Source organism: Rhea pennata, chromosome 6, assembly GCF_028389875.1.
Source record: "Rhea pennata isolate bPtePen1 chromosome 6, bPtePen1.pri, whole genome shotgun sequence".
NCBI classification, from domain to species: domain Eukaryota; kingdom Metazoa; phylum Chordata; class Aves; order Rheiformes; family Rheidae; genus Rhea; species Rhea pennata.
This window is the reverse complement of record NC_084668.1, coordinates 16,268,157-16,286,615: the sequence shown is the minus strand read 5'-3', so window position 1 is coordinate 16,286,615 and position 18,459 is coordinate 16,268,157. Positions and strand designations below refer to the sequence as shown.

The 18,459-nt window shown below is 37.6% G+C and overlaps 1 protein-coding gene and 1 long non-coding RNA gene across 7 annotated transcripts in view; one reads left to right on the top strand and one right to left on the bottom strand.

Annotated features, from left to right (window-relative positions):
* The window catches only part of XRCC5 (X-ray repair cross complementing 5), a 51,504-nt gene extending 35,028 nt beyond the window's left edge, over nucleotides 1–16,476 (bottom strand). For 3 of the 6 annotated variants that reach the window (XR_009958739.1, XR_009958740.1, XM_062578363.1), the window contains exons 1-9: nucleotides 15,877–15,964; nucleotides 14,437–14,568; nucleotides 12,359–12,472; nucleotides 11,766–11,949; nucleotides 10,503–10,551; nucleotides 8,658–8,780; nucleotides 6,166–6,354; nucleotides 2,896–3,010; nucleotides 1,032–1,170 (exon numbers count right to left, since the gene is read on the bottom strand). Coding sequence is in view for 4 of the 6 variants with exons in the window: in XM_062578363.1 (XP_062434347.1) it covers nucleotides 1,032–1,170; nucleotides 2,896–3,010; nucleotides 6,166–6,354; nucleotides 8,658–8,780; nucleotides 10,503–10,551; nucleotides 11,766–11,949; nucleotides 12,359–12,472; nucleotides 14,437–14,568; nucleotides 15,877–15,924 (1,093 nt within the window). In the remaining 2 variants the exon portion in view is untranslated. Of the gene's footprint in view, nucleotides 1–1,031; nucleotides 1,171–2,895; nucleotides 3,011–6,165; nucleotides 6,355–8,657; nucleotides 8,781–10,502; nucleotides 10,552–11,765; nucleotides 11,950–12,358; nucleotides 12,473–14,436; nucleotides 14,569–15,876; nucleotides 15,965–16,415 lie in introns of those variants that run through there. The other 3 variants (XM_062578365.1, XM_062578364.1, XM_062578367.1) reach the window with 3 other exon arrangements.
* On the top strand, nucleotides 16,429–18,459 carry LOC134141853 (uncharacterized). The gene is made up of 2 exons (XR_009958741.1): nucleotides 16,429–16,508; nucleotides 18,258–18,459. It is a non-coding gene; the product is annotated as an uncharacterized LOC134141853 (long non-coding RNA).

Here is an 18,459-nt window from a genome sequence, read left to right as displayed (position 1 = left end):
AAGCAGCTCTTTAATTACATTGAGCATCACATCCTTGACAGAAAAATCTTTGGTCTCGTTGGTCAACTTTGAACTGTTCACCACTTCTTTTTACTAGTATCAATCATTCACCAACTGGGGCAGTCAGAACATCAACAGAGAATGGATACAAATGCTCCAAAATACATCTGCTGTCAAAAGGAAATTTTGTTGGCAAAGATTCGAAATTACAAAACATAAACAGACTACTAGTTTTGTTCTGTTTTTTTTTTTCCTATAACATATTGTTAGGACATTTTTATATGCTATTGCAGCAAGACATCTATGATTGATACAATTGAAAGAGGTTTAAAACAGAAAATACATCTTCATATTTTAATCTATTTTATGCATTTGATGGCATTTTCTACATTGTTTTTTGAATAGGCTTTCCCTTCAGTAGAACATTTAACCTTCTTGTGTGGGTTTCAAACAGCAAAAAAGAAATAAAAAACTTTAGTAGTAAAATGTACCTCTACAACCACAAGGAATTACATAAATTTGCTCAACTCAGTTTTAAAAGAGTAGACTGTATTTCATTCTGCTACTGGGACCTTTATTCTTCTAACAAATTTAATCTACTCAGAGAGAGACTGAAGGTTACAAAGGATTACCTTAACCATACCAAATATTTTGCATACCACTACTTTAAATCAAACCTCTTACAGAATTAAAACAGTAAAGCTCATTGTCTCTTGAATACTAACACTTCCTTTAATGGTTTCATCTTCCCAATTGCAGACTAGAGTATTTGCTTACCTAGAGAAAAAGCAATACTATGAAAGTATTCATGTATCAGTACAACTGAAGAGCTAAAAACAGTAAAGGTAACATCACTAGAGAACTGAGGCAAGGTCCTCTAGAGAATACTGTTTAGGAAGCTATAGAACCTTCAAGTTCCACCTAGCAGTATTACTAATCCTATTACTGGACAAAGTAAAAATTTTTAAAATGTAAGAGTACAAGCCATTAAGCTTTAGTTTGTCTTCAGGGAGCATACAAAGAAGTCATACCTTGAATAGTGTCATCTTTCTGAACTTCTGTCTCGTCATCATCATTTAAGCAGTAAACCGTTTCTTTTTGCACATCATCTTTTCTGAGGGTTTTAGCATCTACAACTGTCCAAGTTTTTTTCACCTTTTCTTCTGTAAGCTTTATGTCAGAATTTAAAGAAAAACATTTAATATTTCAGTTGGATCCAGAGTGCTTACTGCAACATGCAAAAAACCAAAACAAATAAAACCTTAGACTCAGTGCTGGGTTATTTTAACAAGAATGGACTAATAATCACAGCCCCAAATTTGCATTTCTGACCGCTACCAAAGTGCATTCAGCACATTGTTTCATCTGAATGACAGCTGTCAAACACTCAAACTATGCCATAACAATTGCATACTTGTCTTAGCTATTCATTAAAATCTTGGGCTAGATCATCTGCAAGTTTAGTCACAGGATAACATGCACTTGCTTGTTCTGCATTTTACTTCCCCATCTTATATACTTAAATTTTTGACAAAGCATTAAAACATATATTAGAGATTTGAGAAGACTCCACACTCATTCAGCCTGTTTGCCCAGGCTTTGCATCAAACTTACTATACTATGACATAAAAATATCCTGCTACTGCAGCTTCCCCAAAAGGCAGATAAAGATACAAATTATATTATGGGAGAAATAAAAGAGAAAGAAGGAATAAATACTGGCAACAAGTGACTTCTGCCAGATTACATGGAAAGACAAACCTTTCTTTTCTTATCTACTTAAATGAAATTGATTGTGAACCTAGTAAATGAGAAGGGGAGGAGGGGAAAAACACAACTGTGCAGAAAACAGAGAAGACAACAGACAAGGGCAGGAGATACCACAAGTCTGTTCTAGGTCTAATCTTAACTGTCATATGACCTCAGGCTAATTGCTTGGTTCATATTTTTCATTCTCCCAAGTTCCATTGATTTAGTTTGTAAACACCTTTGGTAAGGGACTCTTACTGTGGCTTTGTACAGACCTAGCAGAATATCCTAATCAAACAAAACAAAAAAAAATATTTATAAGTATAAATAGAAAGCTGGCATCAGAGAGCTCTTCTAGGACTGAGAACCCTACTTTTCAGAAATCAGATGCATTCCAACTTCGTAATGCATCTTCTTGAAATCTTGCACTACTGGCTAATAACAAGTCAAAATCTTTATATCACCAGATCCATCATTACTGTCACACTATTTGGTTGGCTCATAATTACGCAGTTAACTTAGATTTTGCACAATTTGTGTGTTTTAACACAGTTCCTTCCTCCTAGCAGTGTGTGAAAGGCCTATATAAACTATAAGTGAAATGGACTGTATGTAAACTCTGTCAAATAGTACAAAGTGAACAAGCTGAAAAGAGACACGTTTTTCCAAATCTGAAATAACAATAGATGTTACTTGCAACAAAAGCTGGTAAAACATTTACAGCCATACACATACGCATAATTCCTCCCATGCCTAGAAGTTAAAACATTAAGTCTCACTCAGCTGTGGGCATTTCACTGATGCCTAATGGAAAGCTTCACACATGTGCAGCATTCTTAATTAGGCTCGTCAACTTCAATTCCATTAAGTGTCATATTGTGGATAGGAATTATTTCTATTTCTGTACATGATGAATTCTAGTTCTTTAACATATGTGTACAATATGGTAAAGTCAGAGTTGCTGTGGGAACCATAGCTTTAGATGTCCTGACTTCTACACACATAAAATCTCTACTATAATTATTTTGGATGTTGTTTTATCTTTTATTTTCTGAGCTTTAAGGAAAAAAAAAAAAGGAAAAAAAAGAAAGCGCTGCACCTAACTCACTGCCTAGGTTTAATAAACATATGATTTTATTAACTTACAGATTTGTAAGCCACAATCCTTATAGACAAATTAGAACCAATAGTTAACTGGCAAGGCCAAGCCACACTTCTTCTTTCCATTTTCTTAAACATCGAAAGACGCTCCAGGCTCTCTCTAAACAAAGGAATCAAGAAAACTGAAATGAGCTCTTTGGTGAACCGTAATAAAATATTGCAGGCAATACACTCTCTCCTGGGAGATGCAGAAGCCCAATTGTTTCAGCTTAGGCTGCATAAAGCATTAGAAAATAAACAGTATGAGTAATCTTGTCATTGTAAGAAAAAAGAAACTGAACAAAAGAGGTGACACAGTAAATCATTCCCATCTCTAATCTTTATGATGCTGTGACATCAGGGCTTAAAACCAGTATGCTTATTGAGCATTTTATATTTATCTCTGCTCACAGTTAGGATATGTAGTTGACTGAATAACCCAAATTAGAAAAGGCTTCTCTAAGTGGTGAGATGTTTTCTGCAGTGGAAGTGAAGAAATAAAGAATCTATTCTTAATTAACATTATTCTGTCTGAAAATTAACTTCTGTCATGATTTTTTTTTAACGTGGTACTAATTAACTCATTATTTTCACAGTTGTTAGAATGAAACAAGTTACTTTGAATATTTCTAGTCCAAACAGTACATATGCAACTTTATGAAACAGAAAAACAGGGAATGTTAATATTTTATTTTAAAAACTATTTATACAATTGCACAACTTTAAGCAATGGAGTCTGAAATTAAAAAGTTGAAAAGAAAAATGATTTATAACATATTATTGTGAAATCAAACAGGCTTAATCCTTGTACCCCAGAACAGCTTCCAGTTAATACAGAGTACGTTAGCTGTTTTGCTGTAACATTTTATTCGCCCTTTGTCTGCATTGAAATGTTGTCTTTACTGCATGATGAAGCAAAGGTAAAACAGTGCTGACCTCACCATCTTAAATCAAAATAAACAACAAAAAGCACCTCTCTTGATTATAGAGTACTTCCGGCAGAAATTGAGATCAACTCTTGACACATTAGTATGGAATTTAACTTGTTCTTCTAATTTTTAGAGTGCTTATCCAATCTCTTTGGATGAGCTTTTTTTATTTTTTTTTTTATTTTTTTTTTTTTTTTTGGAATTCTAACAGCACCATAACAAAAGAAAAAAATGTATTAGGATTTTACAAGGGCATAAATTTCTTTTTTTTCTTGAGGAAAAGAAGAAAAGCAAAATCACTTTTTCTAGTAAAAGACATCAATACAGAGTTTTTTAACATAATGACAAATATTTTAATAATATTTTTAATAACATTTTGCTTAACGTCATGCATTTATTTAAGAACATGTAGCTACACTGTTAGAACTACTGCAACCCATACAGTCAAGAGATGTGAAAATCAGACCCCTAAAAATGTCACACTATCTCAATTTCTTCAATTTCATCCTTTGTTTCTTTTATTTGCAGAAGAAAAATGTTCCCTCTTACCAAACTAGATGGAGCCACTAAAAGCAAAACAAATACACCCTTCAACTGATATTTTAAAAAAGTTTCTTCTCCTCTGCTCCCCAGTCCCTTCCCCTTAAAAGGTGAACTCAGCAGAAATATCTAACGTCTCCTGTCCAAACTCCAGAATATCAATTTCCTTGTTGGCAATATTTCTGAAGGTTCCTCCCACCCTGTACCCTGATGGCATTATGAAACCCTAAAACAACACGAAAAATTATCACACTTACTTTCCTGGCATAACTCATTTATTTTCATGAGAGTTAAATCTTTTTTTATTGTTATCTTTCTCTCCTTTATTTTATTTTATTTTTTATTACTAGCAGCAATAATGAAAAGATGAAAACAGCGTTTCTGAGTTGGTAAATCATCATGACAGTTTTGCAAGGCTAACTTATTAAAGCTGGATAAGCACCTTAACTGCATCTAAAACCTCACATACTCTTAAAGAACTCAAACAACTAAGGCTTTAATCTATTAGCCAAATGTCTATTTATCCAAAGATTTTGGATTTCCCCTGAAACCATAGCACAAAAGACAGCTATACAGTAGCAGGAGTCCGTGACAGAAAATACAAAGAAGGGGCCAAAACACATAGCAGCTTCATGCATATGAATTATCTCAAAGGATAACTGGACCTAGAAAGATACTGTTTTTCTGTGTCTTTTTTTCTGTGTTTTTCATTCTCTTGATGCTGTAACAAAGCTTTTCTTTTTTTTAAAAAAAGAAAAAGTTCTGCAGAAAGACTCAGACTGCTCTGTTGGGTAGCATGGAATAAATAGACAGTGATGCTCACATGTTTCTCCATCAGTTCACTCTAATGCTCAGGTAACAGTAACTCGCTGCTGAGATAAAGCAGATCAGTCTGACAGAGTGAGGGAAGGAAATTCCACAAATAAAATGATGAATAACAATACGCAAACCTACAGGTATCAACTCTCACCTAATGACCTTGCACAACTAAAAATTACATGCAACAATCACATTACAGCTACAAACTAACAACCTTCCTGAAAATATATTGTCTAAAATCTCACTTCATAATTATAGACCAGAACTACAACAGTGAAATCAGACTTCTGTAAGAGATGATTTACTTTGAAGTACATACGCAGTTTTCTTGTTTCTCAACTGATGTATCTGTGTGGAAGAGTCTCGTATATATCATTAGCAACAGTTTTCCAGAGACAAACATATTTTTATTGTTTCACTGGGGAAATATAAAGTGTAAAAAATCTTTCAATTCTCCCATTAGGAATACAGCTAAAATGGTGTACTGTTTGGCATAATGACACAGTAGTCTGTGATTAAAGAGCAGGATTCAAGAAACAACATCAATCGAAATGTCTGTAGGAGTCTGATAAACCAGTGAGCTACCAGAAGTCTGAAACCAAGAAACAAAGGCTATCATTAAATGCAAATGTTCTACCTGCACTGTATCACTTATTCCAACTCTTTAAAAAACACACTTTCAAAATCTCACTTAGAGAAACATTCCCTCAAAAATGCTCCAACATTTAAGACATAAAGAAAATTCATTTTTTCTTTAAATAGATAGACAAGTAAGAGAAAATTCATTTCCCACCAAAATCCCTAAGCTTTTCTACCTATTCTAAAGCTACTGAAGAAGCTATTTGAAAGGTACTGAATATACAATAAGTGATAAAATTCACTGACTTCAGTGAAACTGAAAGCCAAGTGACTGACTAAATTTAATCATTTGCAGGAAGAAAGCAGAAAGTAAATTTACAGTGTGATAAAGAATATTAGCCAACCTTACCTGAAAGTGTAGATTTCTTCCAGCCCTCCTCCTTCATCCAAAGTATGCATCAATTTCTTTACCACTTGGATACTTTCCTTCTGATGCTCAGTTATCCTTTTTATTGCAAAAGAGTTTCTGTGCACATGAGAATGTGCGCTGGCAGTTGTATCTCCACCTCCATCATCAGCATCCACTGGAAATGGCAGGCTAAGATCACAAGCAGCAGCAGTTAGTTTATTTCTTAACTAAAATAACCAACTTAAAATAAAAGTAAAAACTGTATCAGGAGTTACTCTTTATACATCTAGCTGCAGTCAGATGTATATACAGCTGTATAGCTTGCAAAACACATGAAGTAATCCTTCAGGTCTACATAGTGCTAGTAACATCTTGGCTGGTACATTGCACAAGTTCTGAGTATCACACTTCAGTAAAAATGTGCACCTTCTGAAAGGGCTTAGGAAGGAAAGACAATGCTGATTAGAGAACAAGACCTGCAAAGAAAGATTGAACAAAAAGTCTGCAGAGAAAGGAGAGGGTAGGACAGAGATATGAGAGTCACTAACTACAAAAAAAAAACTGTTGTGGAAAGGAAGGGAACAATCTGTTCTTCATTTTAAGTCTGTGCTCAAATTACATCATGAAGAGTCAGGTGAGACATTCAAAGAACTGATAAAGCCAGTTCAAACTATAATCTCCAGAACAGACTGCGAGAGGAGGTAGAAGAGTATCCATCATTGGTAATGTTTTATAAGATGATTATACAAACACTGTTTAGAAGTGACATACATAGAAACAACATGGGCTGAGGCAGAGGACTAGTTCAGATGACCTGTTAAAGGCCTTTCCAGGCCTGTGATTCTAGGTCAGCTCTAAATGCCAGCAAACAAGTCTTTCTCTGCAGTGGGGCTATTAGATATTTCTGGAATAAATATTACTCTTTGTGAGATTTTAATAAGCTTGCAACACTAGGTGAATTTCTGTCTGAAAATGACATTTTCCTGCATTTTAAGAATCAGAATAAAAAATTTAACCAGGGTTTGTAGATAACGTGATTTTGCTGCTCCACAAATGATAACATTGAGTTAACTAAGTACAATAACCAAAGAGACAGATGCATACAACACTCTATTCTGCTTCCCTGACAATGCCTGCAGATTTTCAACTCTTGTCTGATCCAGTTCTGAATGAACCACACAATATCTTTTACCACATTTCAAAGTAAAAGAATTCTAATATTGTACTATGTTGTCAAAAAAAGCAACCTACAATTTATCTAGCTTACTTTCACCTTATTGGTCCTTATTAAGTTTTATCCATGGAACAACATATAGGAAGTAGAGATAGTAATGAGCACAACATAATATCACATATAGCAGTATCAGAGATTAAACTCCTGCAAAGTGTTTGGTCTCTTTTAGGAAGTAACATTGACAGGTAAGAAAACTGTACTTTAAAGCCACTACAGGAACAAAAAGCTTCAAACTCTAGAATTCATAAAAGTTAATTACTTTCATTATACACTGCTTAGAAACTACTGTGATGGGAACTGTGTAATAACCGAAGCCACACAGTGCTCAGCATGTGTTCCACACTTGGCAACAGGGAGGAAGACCAACTATCCGTCACAAGTTACAATCTAATCAACGACCAGGGTATGAGAGATGGAAAAACAGGTTATAAAGAAAGAATATGTTTTAGCAAGAAATTACTTTTAACCAGCATCCGAAGAACTGTCTATTTGCACAGGTATTTCTCAAAGCACCATTTGTTTATGGAGACTGGGAGATGGGGTGTAAATCTGTAGTTGACACTATAACAACATTTCCCAAGTGCTTATATTAACTATGGAGATTTTCCTTTGCTGTGTTATAGGCAAAGAAAATGAAAAGATGTATCAGAAGTCTCACGGGATAACTAAATGTGCAATGTGAACTTGTGATGATAGCATCTGTGCTAGTCAGCACAACAAACCTGTGTGGAGACAAGGCAGCAGGGGCTTTAAGCTACACCAGCTATCAAAGCAGGTAACAGGTCTCAAACACATGTACTCTAGTTGACAGCACGCACTCATGGTGTTGTGCTTCTGTGGTGTTCATGGTGTTGTGCTTCTACTGTCAATGTTATCAACAAACTGAAGTAAACTAGAAGAGACATGCCAATGCACGTTTCAAGCACGCCTTCTTTTTGCTGCGTAGACAGCTATAAGCTGTAAGCTTAACTAGAGAAAAAAACATTATTTTAATGTATATTTGTATGTTACTTAAACAAGAAGACTTAGTTCCTAACTCAAACTCACACACATTGGGTAAACCACGTAATACCATACCATAATATCACCATATATACATATAACTACTTAGAATAATTATATTACATACAGTTAAACCTCTATAGAAATAACACACCAACCACATAATGGACCCAGGTCCATTAAGATGGCTATTAAAAAAAACAATAATAATTTCCCTTTGAAAATGGCAGCATTTAACAGCCACTTCCATACTTACAAAAATTGAAGCAAAATTCCTGTTTTCTTCAAGTTAGCAATGATGATTTCCAGCTGATCCTCACTGACAGGACTGCTAAGGTCTGTAAACAGTTCAATGTGTCTCCTCTCACACTTCTTTCCTCTTAAAATACCAAAAGAACATTTTATATATGTGTGTGTGTGTGTGCGTGCACATATACATACCTATATCTCAAAAATATTTTCTAGAAGGCTTTTTCCTTTAATTCCTTACTCTCAAAAATGAAGCTCAAAGTAATATACTTGCAACAAAGAAAAACAAAAGAGGAGATGCCATTCTAAATATGATTGAAATAAATCTATTTGGTAGAAGGTGCTCTTTCTACTACTGCTAATACTGCTTAGGATAAATAAACTTACTTTATACAGTTCCCTCCACATACACCTCTCCTCCAAAACTGGGCAACGTAGTCCTGTAATTGTATAAATTAACTACATCAAAGCAAGTGACACTCTGTTTTCCCCAATGTAGATCTGATACCACTGAAATACATTAGGTTGCTTATGCATTATATTGAATGTTTTCTTTCCAGCTGTAAACTTGCCCTTTTTAAAATGTCAAACGTATTTTAAATAGGTGTTGCTAGGGATTTTCCGTTCTAGTAAGCTAGTTCAGTAGAATCATTGGATAAGAAGGACAGTAAAGCCTACTTAACATGCTGAGTTCTCTCTCATAAATACATGTTAACGATAATGTTCCAACTTGATACAAAGATTTCATCCATGGATATCTTCAAAAGTTAATTTTTCTTTTTCCTCTAATCAAACCTAAACTTACTAATCAGAAACACCTACTGTAAAATCAGTTTAGAATACAACAATATTAGAAACTCCTGCCAGCTTCAGAACAAAAGGGAGTATCAAGCATAAGCGTGACCTTCTTGAATTTTTTCCTCAACAAAATTATCTCAGCTGAAGGTAAACTCCGTATCAAACGGTTTGGTGCATAAAAGCAACTTTCCACAAGGTAATAAAGGTAATTACTTTACAAGTATTTAAGATTACACTGTTATAAATCCAGCAATTGTAATTCACAACTCAGATTTAGTAGTTAAACTGGTATAATTTCCCATTCAGATTAACTTTTAATCATAAAAATACAAACTTGCATCAATGAGTCCTGTCCTCTGTAATCACAATTAGATCATATAATCCTTTCCAAGAGTGCGTAATCTTCATTCTAAGAATAATTAAGCTTCTCTCCCTTGTTTTGCACTCCTATTGGAGCAACAGTCCACTAATTGTTAGAAACCATCATTTTTTACACCCTTCAAGTATATTCAAGACAACTTATAATGCTTGTTTTTGTGCCAAGATTATCCTTCAGCTTGAACAGTTTTTTTCCTACTACACATTTATCTCCCCCATCCTATATATTTACATATAACCACCTATCTCCCGCAGCCTTTATTTTGCTAAGCTGGAAAAAAAAATCAGTATTTCTAGGTTTCTAATTTGTAAGACAAACTATTACTCTCATAAATTTAGTAACTCTTTTCGACACCTGTTAATATCTGAATTAATGTTTCTTGAGAACAGAAAAAAAATAGTATCACATTTCTTGTTAAGTGATGCCTTGTATAATGGCATTAATATTCTCACGTATCTACTGCAAACCCCTCAGTTGGATCAGAAAGCTCTTAAACTCCCTGGGGAAGCTAGACTGCTCCTGTGGACGCTTCAGAGACAGAATGCTGTAGTGCTTTTTTTTTTTTTTTTTAAGCATCTTCCATATTTACACAATACTGCAGTATTGACAAGAAGTCAGATCAGCTCTGACACTTGAATTCAAAATTCTGTAAAAGACCATAGCTTACATACTTACATTGTTTCCTTCTGAAGCAAGTCCATGCACACAATTATTGCATCCAGAACTGAGTACATTAAAGAAAAATCTCCCTTAAAACATGGATCACATCACAAAGGGACACAATCTTCTGTTTTCACACCCCCAGACATAGCCATATATGTATTTAGATTTAAAAAATAATTAATTTTTGGACAGAATATTCTTTAAATATCTGCTGTGCTAGAAGTCCCTACATAATTTGCTTGTCTTAGGATCTTTTCCCCATTTATTTGGTGGAAAAGCAAAAACACTGTTTCAGAGCCCAATCCTTTAACTGTCCATGACAGGCTTGAGGAAGCTGAAGCCCATTGAAAGAATAATCTAATATTTACAGTTACAATCTTGTTTGATATCCACAAACAAAATCTACTTGTTTTCAATACAGAATGTAATTTGTTCATGTTAATTTCCCTTTAAAATATCTGCATCTGAAATCTCTTGATAATTTTTTTTCAGAATAATTTTCAATGTAAACACATATGTATCATTGTGCTCAAACTTGTTCACTCATCAAAGAATATGACTTTACTTCTGGTAAGACACAATTGACTGGCTGTAGGCTGCTCTGAAACAGCTCTCTCTGACAGCCTGGACAGAACACACAATTAACTTCTTTTTAAAAAGTTGATTTCTTCCCAGAAAGAGGGAAGACAACAAGGTAAACCAGAACATTTAAGTGAAACATACAAAGGAACACTCTTCAGATAGCGATATGAGATGAAGAGTTTTAAAATAAGGCTAACAACAGAATAAACAATTCAAATGAATAAGTGATACTTGATGATGTTAGAAATACTTCACAGTGAAACCAATCTGATAAGCCTCAAGTGTATTCTACTTTGTCTGGTTTCTAATACTTCTGCTGACGTGAGATGTATTCTGTAAATAATATTTTTATTTAATGAAAAAGCATGCACTAAGTTTTGCAACACTATATTTAACACACACTTATTTGAGGCCTACAGTTGTATTATTGCTATCTTTTTTCTCATTAATAGAACACTTCATGAGAGCAACAATTCCCTGAGGCCAGGACTCCATCTGTTACCTTAAAAGAATGTCAAAGAGCAGCTAATCTGGTTTTGAACCAATTTACAACATCAAATTAGCTGAACTTTGATTGCAATTACAACTTTAGTGGCGATTCTAGGCCCATTTCACAACAGTACGTCATGTCTTCTACGGAGTTGAATCAGTTTAAGAGTACTTAAGAGTTTAAGAGTTTAACAAAAAGGATACAGTCTGCTTGCTCAGAGCCTGGTTGAATCACATTTTGAATATCCTCCAGCAAATCAAAATCTGGTAGCATCAGTGATCTATATACAGTAATGTTTTGATACTGATCCCCACTAGCAAGGTCATTCTTGGTACCATCTGTGCCAAACAAAACTACGGCAACTTCGTCTCTACTCTCAGCAAAAACCTGGAAAAAAAAGGAAAATACATAGCAAGTATAAAAACACAGGCAGATTCATACATACCTGTTTAGTAGACAGCAAGCTGAACCAATTTTGCAATGGAGGGTGAGTTACAATGGATTTACTTATTCAGTGCATCACAAATACAATCCTACTAAAATGTAATCATATATAGAGTTCATTGTTTTAGATATAATTAAATAGACTGACATGAGGATATCTGGGATACAATAAATAAAACTGGCTGATTTATTCCTCCAAATGAGTCTTCACTGCAGTCAATCTTGAGAATGCTGAAAAGTTTTTTTATATTATTACTTTTTTTCCCCCTAAAAACCTCTTCTGGAAATGAGGAAAAATACTTCAGATGTAATATTTCCTTTCCATTTTTAAGGATTTTTTAATCACAAGTACCTGTCGCTGCAAAAATTTTGTCATAACCTTCTTGGCTTGTTCAAGTGGAGACTCCTCACCAGGAGCTGCATTGTTCATTGAAAAGCCCACATCCAGACACAGCACTATGGCTGCCTAGAAAGGAGACACAATATTGAACAAGAACGTAAAAGGACAAATAGAAGCATAATTACCTAAAGGAGTTGGTTCAAATCTCTGGTATATTCCAGATATCTCAGTGGAAAACACAAGAAATTCTATGTTACACAATAAGTCTTCAAGAAGGGCTTTTTCTATTCAAACAGCAGTTACCCTGTGAAAACCTAATGCATCTAATGGTTCTACACTAGAAAATAAAACACAAATGCTTCAATTGACAATTACAAACTCAACACAAGACAAAAGATGGAGATGCTACCTGCTCCTTAAGCTATGTAGCTACATGCCCCACATGGTTCCTCATAAGAGCTGTAGAGGTAATCAGATATCATCATGCTGATCTGCTTTTGGCCACTGTTTAGTCTAATTCAAGAACGTAAGACTCGCTGTACTACTACAGCTTCCAGTGGTAGAGTCAAAATAATCACTGCTAGTAATGGTGCCTCTACAGTGAGTCCCAGCATCTGTAGAATGACCTATGCTCTTAATGAGCTGGAGTATGAAATCCAATTTTAATTTAGGGGGCTTAAGTCCCACAAGCTACCATAAGAACTTGTATTTCTGATCATTGCTTTAACTGATCTATATCCAACAACGCCTAAGTCTTTCCCTGGAGTGATTTACAAGCCAGTATGTGAATTAATAATAAAAAAAATCAAATTGTTTCTTCTGTTTTCTCTTATTCAGCATTTATTAATGATGAGTATTATCTGCAGTATATTGCCTATTCAACTAGCTTCTATAGCCTCTATTTTTTTTTCCATAGAGTCTGCTTATCTTGGTTAACCTCAATAATCGCATCATCCAGCTGAATGAAGCCGGAAGGCAAAGTCTTGCCTTGCAACAGCAAGGACAGTGACAAAAAGCCAGTTCACATTTGTAGTCACTGACTAAACCAATTTTTAAAATACACATCTTTTCCTGTAGACAGCAAGTAACTTAAATTACACTGCCCCCCCCCCCCAAAAAAAAAAAAAAAGGTTTTGCTGGAATAGAGGAAAGTTAGGTATTTTTTCGTTTGGAGCCAGTCACTTTGTTTTAAAATACAAAATATACCCAATTGTCTAAAAATGAAGCTGCCAGAATGACAGAGGCATTAAAACAGAAGACTAAAAGAGCTTTATAGTCTGCTTTTCTGATGACCTGATATATTTGACTCCGCCACATTTCTTTTCCGGAATGCAGTAAAAATTAACTTTTTTTACAGCATTCCAAGATCCTCAACTGAAAATCAAAATCTTTTGCTCTTCCTTTTGAATAATATTGCAAAACTATTTCAAGTAGCACAAGTTTACTAAAAACCAATAGAAATAAAGGAAATAAAGATAGTTACAGGAACAAACTTAATGGCAGAGTAGTACAGTATTTTACTGTCTGATGTCTTATTTGTTAGATAATGGAATGAGGAATGCACAAACAGTGCCTGGTCCCTGTATACTTTCAGGTGCTGCACATTAACTATTACTCAATAAACTTGAGTACAAGAAGTACCTTGCAAAAATTTTACAGAAAAGTTATATGACAGTATGTCCTGATAGTGTTCCCAAGATCTACACTTTCTAGAGCAGCTCCTGAACCATCAAAACTGTTTAATGAGATAAATCCCTCTATTGAAGATTTCCAGGTAGGATGAGAGTATCTTCACCAAACCCTGCCAAATTCTTTTAGGAAGTCTCATTCAGGCTGCCTAATGTGAACATTTTCTCCTTTTATTTTTGGAGACTTCTGAGAAGGTCAGGTAAGAGAGATGAAATCATCATTTTCCACCAGCGACTTTTTATAAAAAGGTTATACAAAGAAAATTTAAGACCACATTTCCATGAATTCAGTACCTGCAAAAAAACAAACAAACAAAACCCCACATACAGTTGGCACATAAATATGAGTAAAGAGAAACTGCCTGTTTTGCCTTTTCACTCTGTGTACTTGTCAGCACCTACCATAGTCAGTAATGCTCCCCATTTCATGCAGTTACATGATGGTGAGGCAGATCCATACAGAATCTCACAAACATGCTTTGCTCCAGGGCTTACATAAAGGTGCTTATCAGCACACATCACAACAATGTACATCTTAAAGGCAGCAAAGGGATGAACACAAAGAAAAAATAAAATTTGGTCTAACTCATTTTGTGTGTGCCTTCAAATAATTCCAAGCACAATTTTAAATCTCTGTAACCAAAAAACTGATTGTTTTCTCCCCAAATAAATAGTTTTTTTTTTTTTTTTTTTTTAATATCAACTAAATAGGAATTGTTTACCCAGGATGGATGTTTAATGCTCTACATCAGCAGTTGCCAAACTATTTTCTCATCTTCCTCCTCTTTCCAGGATACATTGTGCACCACTCCTATCATTTTAATAGCCGTAAGTTTAAATGCCTTCCTCCACATACATAGCATATCCACTCCCAGAAAAGGACAGTGGGAGGGGAGAGAAAAGGGCTGTGTAAAAGAACTCAACAAGACATCTTTCACTCTCAGCACTTTGCTCCTCATTTACCCTTCACTGGTGGATTGCCTTGGAGCCAGGAATTCATGTCTCTGAAGCAGCCAGGTCTGCACAGAGGCTTACAGTAGAACAGAGCTGGAAACTATGGCTGCGCAAGGTTGTCACAAGAGCCTTGTTACTGCTCACCTGCCAGCCTGAGGAAGGGCAGCAACAAGGTTCTCCAAAAGACTCAGTAACTGCAGTGCCTCCTCTGCTTGTAACTATCCTGCCTCGGCACACGCAATGTTTGGTAGCTGATTTAATCCTACTGCCCAAAAGGGATAAAATGCTCTTTACAGTTAGCAAGATGAGCACAAAGAAACAGCAGATGCAGGAGTGAAGAGCTACTGTTTTGCTTTAAAGAAAATTATCAAGTGTCAATTACTAATATGCTCTCTTGAAAGGCAGCAAACCCTGTTCTGTGCCCATTCAGCTACACAGAAGACTGGGCAGGGTTCTTGGTCACCGTTTTCTATCATCTTTGTCTATACATCTGCTCATCTGTTATCAACCTCTGTCTTTCCCATTTTTGAGCATTCACTACTGCCATTTCCAGGTGCAGTACACTAAGCCACGTTTATAAGGCACTCTGGACGTGCGACTACAGGACAACACTGTTGCACCTGAACTAACATTAGCCTATTTTGTTCAAGTACTGATAAGGGTGCTGCCTAAAAGAGCCTGCCTTTATCGCCAACCTCTCTCAGTGCTGAGAGTTACTTTACAATAAAGCTAACTGGGACAGAACTACAACAGCATTTTAGTCTGCAGCAACAACCCAGTGTTGAGCAGGTATTAAACTGCTCTATACCAGAAGAGGCCTTAATATAACTTTTGCCAGCAGGACTCCTTAAACATACCAAACAAATTATAAAGCAAAATTACTTCTACCATGATTTTGGCAACAGCAATACCCGCACTGCAGCCAAAAGCGCGCATAAAATAGAAAAACTTAAGTCACACTGAATTTCCTAGCTTTGTCCCAGCAGGCAACTCAGAGATCAGGACAGGGAACTACTCAGTTTCCTCGATGGGTTTTGCGGCCCTGGTTACTGTGCGGCTCGTTCCTGAACGCCCCGTTTGCCGGGGTGTGTCCAGCCAAGCTGTGACCCCACGCCGACCGCAGTACAAACCAGCGGCGGTAAAACATCCCCCGCGCGGCGGCACGCACTCGGGGAGCGGCGGAGCCGCGCCGCCGCCCGCCCCGGGCGCTCCGCCGAGCCCGCCCCGGGCGGACGCCGCGACACGAGCCGCCGCCGCCGCGGCCGTTACGCGGGAGCCGCCCCCCCCCCCCCCCCCCCCCGCCGAGGCTCGTCGCAGAAGCCCCTCCGCGCACGGGGCGGAGGCAGCCCAGAGGCTGACGGGATACTGGAAGACCCCCCCTTCCCCCCCCCGCCGCGGACCTCCCCCCCCCCCCCCCCCTTCCTCACCTTGCCGCCGCCGCGCGCCATCTCGCTCGCTCGGGGTGCTGTGCGCCGCGCTCAAGGCTCCGGCCGGCAAACCCGCCTCGCCGCGTCCCCCGGGTACGCTAGCAGCGGCGCCGCGCGTTCCGCGGGAGAGGCGGCGCGGTTGGGGGGTGGCAGCGCCACCTCGCGGCAGACCGCGGTGCAGGCGGGGGCGAGACAAAGGCACCGGCGGGGGCGGCGGCCTGGCGCGGGCCTCCCCCCCTCCCCCCCGCCTTCTCCCGCGCGCGCCCGCGGACCGTTGGGGCTGCGCGCGGCCCGTAACCGCCGGGGGGGGGGGGGGGGGGGGGGCTGTGTTCAGCCTTGGGACCGCCACTCAAACCAGATATTTATTATTGGCACTACAGCAGCTTTCTCACAGCATTTACTGAGAGAATCCCTCAGCCAAATCATATCCAGGCTCCCTGATAGAATTGAAGCCTGCTGATTTAAAGCTATCCAAATATAGATATTTTTCTCACATATTTCTTGGTATCTGTTGGATATTAAATCAGCAGCAGGGCATATACAGGCTGGCACATACTTCACCATGTGTATTGAATGTTACTTCTTGTTCTGTGTTAGCTTTCTTATATTCTTTGACAATATTGTTACTAACATTCCTTTTATTCTCCATGTATTTTGAAAAACATGTTATTATCTTTAATTGTTCAGAGTTTAAAGCGATGATATCAGTACACCTGGTTGGAACAAAAGAGTAAGTCTCACATAAATGCATCAAAAATTTTATACCAGATCACAGACTCTACCTACACTCGTACTTCCTTTTTAGTCACATGGTGCCTAAAGACAAAATCCCCTTTCCCCCCAGCCTACCTTACCCTGCTTTGAGGGCGTTGCTAATTGAGGGATTCTCTCTTCAGAGCACTTCGCGTATAAAGAACAGAGCAGCTTGGCCGTGTGAGGAACATTTTACGGGAAACCTAGAGATAGGAAAAGCTGTCAGCAACTCCAGGAGAGAGCTGTGCGTTGGCTTGCCAAATCTGTCTCTAAGGAGATTTCAGATTAATCAACCAAGGCAATCAAGTCTGCCTATTATTGCTATTATTGTTATTACTGAGGTTGTCTCAGACCCTAGAAGTGCTTGTCACAGACTAAAAGCCCATTGAGCTAGCAGCTGTACAATCCCATATCCCAACTAATGCCTGACATAGAGCTTGCAGTCTAGGTATAAAGCTGTACACAGACACGTAACAAAAAGTAAGGAGAAACAAGAATTGAACAACTTCATCAGCAGTGGCATTTCACACACCATCAAGAAAGCATTTTTTTCAAAGCATCATAATCAATTAACATTTTTAACTATTTTATACCAGAGTCAAGGAGTAAAAGCCCAGCCCCGACTGCTGGCACAGAGTATGGACACCAAACCTTTCACAGACCTTCCAGAATTCTGTGGTTGACACAAAAACTGAGTCCCAGGCTTTGGTCCAAACTCTCATAGCTAGAGCCTTAATTGCAAACATTACCCACAGAGACCTAATTTGAGCATCAACTAGAAACCTCTGCTCTGCTTTGCAGGAAGGTTAGCATGCCTGGCCCAGGTACAGCATTCTGTTCCCTTATGAAGTCTTGAGTGAAACTAATGAGACCATGAAACTCCATCTGTGATCTTCCTGTGCATTAGCTCCAGCCTGGCATAAATGGGGTCTTATAATTCTTTGCTGAAACACACAAACAATAAACCCAAACATTCCCCTGCCATACCTCCATGCTGCTAAATTTCCTCAGCTATTTCCAACCCTCAAAGGAAAACTAGCTAGTCATTTCTGAAACAAACATTAATCACCATTTCCTTCTCCCTTGCAGGTCTACACAGAGCTCCCTTATAGACAGTCATCAGATTTGATTAATGAACTCCATCTGGGGACACTAGGGCTTTGTTAGCCTGGATTAAGACTTGAAGATCTTTGCTTATAAATGCTTGCCAAAAGATGCTTGTGATTAATCGGCTATTTCCATTCTACAGAATGCTAGTCTCTGGGTATAAATAATAAATATGTGAAATCTC